We start from the raw sequence: 7,593 nt of genomic DNA on the forward strand, positions 1-7,593 counted from the left end.
ACTCTTTCCTTTCTCAGCCCCCCTCGAGCTCCCAGCCTCAGAACTATACAAATTAGAACTTTAGTCACCGCTAAAAATTCCAGATTCCTGAGTCATCCCTCAACTCCCAGACTCCAATCCCCCAATTAGAGGGAGTGAAGGGACCCTACCACCACATCACCAACACTCCCTTGGTCTGTGCTATAACCTTCTACCTCATTTTTCTCCATAACACTTATTACCATCTGTCACACTATACATTTTATTTATTTGCCACTTACTAGAATACACGTTGCACCAGGGAAGAATTTTTGGCTACTCTGTTCACTTTTACAACTAGGAGAGTCCAGAAAAGTGCCTGAAACATAGTAGGTGCTCAGTTAAATAGCTGGATAATTTGCTCTACAAGCTGGGAAAATTCTCGGTCTTGCTTTTCCAGAACATCAACCAGGCCCATTTTTACCCTCAATCAGCCCACTGAAATTTGAGTGTACTAATTATTGATGAAATACCCTCCCTTAAGTATTTCTCAGGAATAATAAGAATTTTATAAGTTCTTTATATTTCCTGAATGGACTCCTTCCTGTGAGGTCAGGTGTTTTGTTTTGTCTTTCACTAGTTTATCAATGTCCTTCATGTGATATTATTGCTAAAATGTCAAGTGAGTCTCTTCAAACCATTCATTTACAGTGAATGTCTCCATTATTTAGAATGGGTAATCAACAGAGATTTTTCTGTATTTCTTGACAGTTCTGCTTCCCCATTAGTCCTCTTCTTTGAATGAGAGGAAGTAGGATGGCAGAGGGTCAGTGTCCAAAGTAAGGACAGCTTTACTAGGAGGGTAACAGATTTAGTAAATTTGACTCCTTAAGTGTTTTGTTTGTTTCCTCCTTTAAATCACTCTGTTGTGGGAGAGGAGCATTACTTCTTCTCATTTTCTTTCGAAAGCCCTACTTTTCTCATGAGGGCCCTGCCTCAGGCAGTTCATCCCTTCTTTTGGAGAATTCTTTGGCTTTAGCCTAAGCAGAAGAACATAAAGCCTCTTCTACCCACTGTCTTCCACTAGAGATTAGGAAAGAGTCCACTTGTCCTGCTTGTTCCTCCTGTAGTTCTGTAATTTGTTACTTGATCACTACCTACGACCCACTGCTGCTGTCTGTATTTGTGGATGCTAAGCTCAGAGCTTCAGAGGCTCCATAAGGAAGCCACCTGACAGTGGTTTCTTTAGCTCTGTTTCTGTCACCACCTTTCCATCTACTTTCTATCTTCTAGGAATTCTTCAACCTGCCAATTTATGTTATTGATGGTCTTTCCCATTTTCTCGAACTACTACACTTTTTCTTAATGAGCACTTTTTATTATTGTTTTTATTTATTCATTTATTTTTTAACTTAGGTATACAGAACTACTATACTTTCAATCTTTTAAAACTGGGACCTCTTAGAGAGGAGGTGAACGCATATGTGCTCAGTCCTCCTTTTTAAAAAGAACCGTGTTGCTGTCTCTGCTTAGAATTTGGGGTGACAAATCACCTTTGTGCTAAAACAGCAAGCAACTAAAAAGAGAATATTCCATTTTCTAAAAGTTCTTTCTGCTACTCCATCATCAGGAATGTCTTACTGGCTTTCTTTCTCCACAAATTCCAGCCTCCTGACATTTGGCATATCTCTACTTTTCTTAACAGATTTTTCCCCGTTTCTCCTACTAGAAGTAGCAGGCTGATCCACCTAAAAGAGGTGGCCAGTTAAGCCATTTTGCCAACCTGAAAAATCTCACTCATTTTTTGTTCTTTAAAAAGTTGAGAGAGTGTATATGGAAGTCTAAGTGTGTTTTTTATTTTTATGTTTTAGCTCCTGAGAGATAGCCATGTTTTTGTTAAATAAAACATCTAGCTTCAGCCAAGATTAATATATGGGCCATCATGATCGAAATAATATGAGAAAAAAAAAAAACACCCACCTAAACCCACTTTTATCACTAACATTTGGTTCATTATTAACAGTCTAAAAAAATGACAAGTCATTTCATATATTACAAAATTTCCTAAGAACCAGGAGAATTATAACACATTAGGAATAAGTCTTTCAATCTCTCCTTAAACCTACCTGGTCCCAGTCTAGATATCAAAAGAGATAAAGTAAATCAACAACAACAACAACAACAACAACAACAAGAAACACTGTAGTTACTAACTATAAAGCAAATGTTCAGTTTCTGTGTCAGAAAGCAAACCCAAAGAGTGAACCTGTATTGCTGAGATTAACTCCATTAACGGACTAGCAAGAAGAGAGACAGCTATAAACTCCTCTTACCAAGAAGAGATACAGCTATAAAGTCTAGGCTTGGAGCCAGTGGATTCTTAAGGTTTATCTGAACAGCACACATCTTGACAACTACCAGAGAGGACACTTAAACATCATCCCCTTCACACAAATATTTGGGTTATCTAAGGTATGAGTGTGTTTGTGTGTATATGTATGTGTACGTGTGTGTATATGTGTGTCAGGTGGGCAGAGGTGGGAGAGAGTTGGCAAATTTAGTTAAGGAAGTAAAAGTCCCCTTTCCTAAAGCTTGTGTCTGGGTGTTGACACCTCTCCAGTCCTTCTCCTCAGATCTAGTAGTCATTTAAGAGCCAGGATGTTCAAAGCAAATATAGTCATAATTCTGCTTTGGTAACAAAAATATATCAGAGAAATTCTCCTGATCTTTTCAAGGAGTGATACAAGAGACCAGGATTTTATTTTTATCTTTATTTTATTTTTACCCAATAGGCTGTAAAAGTAATAATATAGAGAATAACTTGCATATAACTCAAACTTGAAAATAATAAATTCATGTAAATTAAAGTAGTATAGAATGTCTAGTCTCTGGCGCTGTCCTGCATGGTAAAACTGTTTACTCAATCTGAGTATTTTTGGACAGTTTGACCCAAAAGATTACATTTTTCCGTATAGGGGGAAAAAAATGAGAATTAAAATGAAATGTTACAATTAATACTGTAGATCAAATGGCTCTTGATTGCTATCTCAGAACCCAACAACTTATGATATTGTATCTACGTAGAAAACAATTTGAGAGTAAGCTGTCAAAGTCAACTCTGTTTAAAATATTATCTATGACATCATATTACAACTTCAAAAGAACTTCATATATTGAAAAATACCTTCTCATACAAATGTTCAGCTAATCCTCCTAAAAACCCAATGTGTTTAACAGAGAACATGTTATTTCCATTGTTTATATGGTATCACTGTTACAGAAAGTGTAAATGACTTGCCCAAGCTCATCTCGTTAATAACGGGGATGCTTTTTTTTAGCCATTGAGACCCTCTAACTGCCGCCCCCACATTCCCAACTCCTGTCAAGTGTGTCCAAATTCTTATCATTCTTCATATTCCCAGCTCAAATACTTCTATTTCCATGAAGATAGTTGTCATACCCCCCAAAGATGGTGATGACTTCTTCGTTTGATCTCATAGCACTTTCTCTCTTCTTACCACGAGTAAATGGATTTAGAATCAGAAGATTTAGTTTGGGTTCTGGATATGTACTATCAGGATGATCCTAACACCACTTGAACACCAATTTTTTCCCATAAGAGAAAATAGAATACATGACCATAGAATTATTTGGAAATTTAATTTTGATAAAACAAATAAGAAGGAACTATGTGAACTGTAAAGACCTATACAAAGTTACTCTTCATATATATCTATTTTTTCCTTTCTTATTTACAACTTTTATTTCCCCAGTTTTCTGGTAGAAGGAAGACTCCATATCTAACACATACTTGATTCTATCAAAGTACTTGATGGTGCTTCACAACCTGGCATTCGATACACATTTGTAAAATGAATGAAGGACTGAAGGTATGACTACATTAAACAAGGTAAGTTTCATAAAGGAGAATGCTCACTGCTACCGACTAAATGTGGAAAACCTAAATCTGACTTAAACTTTTCTCCAGTCTCATTGAGCATTTCTTCGCCACCACTTCAGGCAACCTAGATTTATGCCTGATTCCCTAAATATACCCTGTATTATTCTGGCTCTAGGTCTTAGGCTAAATCATTACCCCCTTTCATGTTCTTTATCTGTTGAAATAATATCCATCACTATATACCTAGCACAAATGCCATTTTCTCCATGAAGCTTTCCTTATCTCACCCACTGGAAATGGCACTTCCTACTTGGAAGTTCATAATGTTTGCTCATGTCTCTCACAGCTTTTATCATTTGACCACATATTTCCTTGTGTGTGTACGATCTAAGCTAGTACATCTGGATCATGTTAAGATCAGCATTATGTTTTACTTATCTTTATAGCCTACCAAACGTGTAGTAAAATGTCTTCCACATTGTAGGTACTCAAATAATATATGTGGCTTGAAGGTCCAACTACAGGTTTCTGCCTTATAAATTGCCACAAAAACATGACAAACATTTTATAAAAAGATCATCTACTGTTTGAAGTCATTATTACTACACATTCCTATCAAGATGGTATACTATGGACAGAAACATATCTTTATCAGAATTTTTATATATATATACACACATACACACATATATATATATACACACAATATGGAATTGTACTCAGCTGTAAGAAAGAATGAAATTTTGCCATTTGCAACAACATGGATGGACTTGGAGGGCACCATGCTAAGTGAAATAAGTCAGACAGAGAAAGACAAATACTGTATGATATCACTTATACATGGAATCTAAAAATACAAGAAACTAGGGGCTACAACAAAAAGAAGCAGACACACAGATGTAGAGAACAAACTAGTGGTTACCAGTGGGGAGTAAAAAGGGGAAAGGGGCAGCATGTGGGTAAGGGATTAAGACGTACAAAACTATTATGTATAAAATATGCCACAAGGATATATTGCACAACATGGGGAATATAGCAAATATTTTATAATGACTATAAATAGAATATAACCTTTAAAATTGTGAATCACTATTGTACACCTGTAACATATTTTATACCTCAACTATACTTCAACTATAAAAAAATTAAAAGATAAAAAAAGAATGTGGAAAAAAGTTTAAGATATGAAAAAAAGCTACAAATGTATAAACCAACTATTTATAATCTGATTTCCTCCATAACTTAAATGTTCTTATTAATTGCAATTTTATCATTGAAGTATGGCTTATCTAAAAATTTAAAGTACTCATGACTTTTGGTAAAAAGAGTAAAAGATACTTTAGCAAAAAACCAGAGGTTGACATATTTTAAATGGACATCATTTTCAACTTTCATCACAGTAAGTATCCAAAGTAACGTAACAGCTACCAATAATTATCACTGTTGTTTTTATCAGAACATAGACTGCATTTATAACAAGGGTATACAAGTCTCCTCTCTCACGGATATTTAAATGACATAATCCTCCATTGCTTGCTGCCTTCATTCCTTCTTGTGCATTATGTGCACATAATGCACACACAGCCCACTAACAGCTGTTCTCTAGATGGACTCAATGGTTTCTGTGCCTTCTCATCGGGTAGGGGCTACTGCATTTCTTTTAAAAATGTATTCTTTCAAACCCTAAGCCCTTTTATTCTCACTTATTTTACATTATTATACCATCTTCACTGTATTATTTCTTAACTCCAGAGAATTTCTAAGTTCTGAAGTTTTATGCCTTCTGTCCCTTCCCCTGAACGTCCGCAAATCTCTACCTATTAAAATGCTATTTTATTCAGGGACTTTAAGCACTGAGTTGACAGTAACTGACCTGCTGAGAATAACTTTTCTATCCTGAACCAGAGTAAACAACCTTGAACTCATTTGTGTCACAACTGGCCCCTTCATGATTCAGTCTGCCAGGAAGGCTTACCCAAAGACTTGGAGTTATAAACTGTGATCCATCTAAGAAGACACCCATAAAGTTGAACCTGTTCTAATGACTTCATTTTTTTGAAGTGACTTACACTGTTATGAATGACTCTCAACTAATGAGGGAAGCATGCTCTCACAGTGTATAGCAAAATCACTGGCAGGAAAAGGGGATGTGCAGTTTGAAAGAATGTATTCAATTTCGTATCAAAATTGTATTTAGAATCTGAAAACACTGTCCACTTTTTTTCGCAGCATAAATAGGATCCCATTTAAGAATATCATATCAAGAGTATCATGGTAGGTAGGAGCATGAATTTAAAAGCTGATGTAAAAATTAATATAATGTAATAATAGTGTGGATTTTACCCATAGAATGCAATGAGTAAAAGCTCAGCATCAATCAATTCATACTTCCTTTATGTGCCAAATTTATCAGAAATTGTAGCAATATTTAGGAGAAATATTATTGGAGAAAATGTTGAAAAACTCTAATTTACATTTGGCAGAGAAGAAAAAGAGGAAAGTAGGAAGGAAGGAGGGAAAGAAGAAAAGAACCAGAGAAAAACAGTGCCACCCTATCGTAACAGCAATAAACTAAGCACCACTGTGTAAGATGATGATATGGTTTAAGAGCATGAACATAACGAAAAAATGCACTTACCTCGGTTAAATGAGGATTGGGGTTAAAACCACAGAGGCTACAAACAGTGGTTTGACACTCAGTGCATGTGTTAAAATTGGCCTTTTCTGGAACATTCAACAGAAGTTCAGTGGTATTGCAAAGAGGACAGATGGTTTTGGGGAGGCCTTGTACTGGAGTCTGTGCTGCAGATGGAAAAGTTTGTGGCTGCAGAGGTTTCCCTGTTTGGCTTACTGGTTTTGTAGATTGTTGAGGAGGGGGCTTTGCTGGGCCAGGCTGCTGAGGAGGGGGCTTCATTGGGCCAGGCTGTTGAGCCGGAGTCTTGCCTGGCCCAGGCTGCTGGACCTGAGGCTTCGCTGGCCCAACCTGCTGAGCTGCAGTCTTTGCAGGCCCAGGTGGCTGAGCTGGAGACTGTGGCCCAGGTTGGTGAGCTGGCGATTTCGGTGTCCCCAGCTGTTGGGCCGTGGGCTTTGCTGGCCCTGGTGGCTGAGCTGGAGTCTTTGCAGGCCCAGGAGGCTGAGCTGGAGACTGTGGCCCAGGATGGTGAGCTGGGGATTTCGGTGTCCCCAGCTGTTGGGCCGTGGGCTTTGCTGGCCCTGGTGGCTGAGCTGGAGTCTTTGCAGGCCCAGGAGGCTGAGCTGGAGTCTTTGCAGGCCCAGGAGGCTGAGCTGGAGACTTTGCAGGCCCAGGAGGCTGAGCTGGAGACTTTGGCCCAGGCTGCTGAGCTGCAGGCTTTGCTGTTCCTGGTGGCTGGGCCGGGGGCTTTGGGGTCCCTGGCTGTTGAGCTAGGGCCTTCGTTGGCCCTGGCTGCTGAGCTGAGGGCTTTGCAGGCCCAGGCTGTGGTGTGGAAAGTTTTCCAGGTCCAGGCTGCTGGGCTGGAGGCTTTCCAGGACTTACTTGGTGAATAGGTGGCTTGGATGGGCTTTGCAGTGAGGGTTTAACTGACTCTCCCCTTACTGTCTGAGGCCTGGCTGCATCTCTTTGAAGTGGCAATTTTGCCTGGTCTGTCTGAGGAGCCTGGGTGAGGCCCTGAGTTGGCTTTCCTGTTTCTGGAGGTTGTGACTTAATTTTTTCTGGGTGCTGAGGAGATACTGATTTGGGAGAACCGTCCTGCTGA

At 38.8% G+C, this 7,593-nt stretch overlaps 1 protein-coding gene across 1 annotated transcript in view; it reads right to left on the bottom strand.

Annotated features, from left to right (window-relative positions):
* The window catches only part of LOC103085058 (protein piccolo-like), a gene marked incomplete at its 3' end in the record, with an annotated part of 27,711 nt that overhangs the window by 13,700 nt on the left and 6,418 nt on the right, over window positions 1-7,593 (bottom strand). The window contains exon 3 of the mRNA XM_007455383.1: window positions 6,498-7,593. This exon is cut by the window's right edge and continues 33 nt beyond it. Within this exon, the coding sequence (XP_007455445.1) occupies window positions 6,498-7,593 (1,096 nt within the window). The remainder of the gene's footprint in view (window positions 1-6,497) is intronic.

The sequence above is a fragment of the Lipotes vexillifer genome, unplaced genomic scaffold, assembly GCF_000442215.2.
Source record: "Lipotes vexillifer unplaced genomic scaffold, Lipotes_vexillifer_v1.1 scaffold898, whole genome shotgun sequence".
In the NCBI taxonomy this organism is placed as follows: domain Eukaryota; kingdom Metazoa; phylum Chordata; class Mammalia; order Artiodactyla; family Lipotidae; genus Lipotes; species Lipotes vexillifer.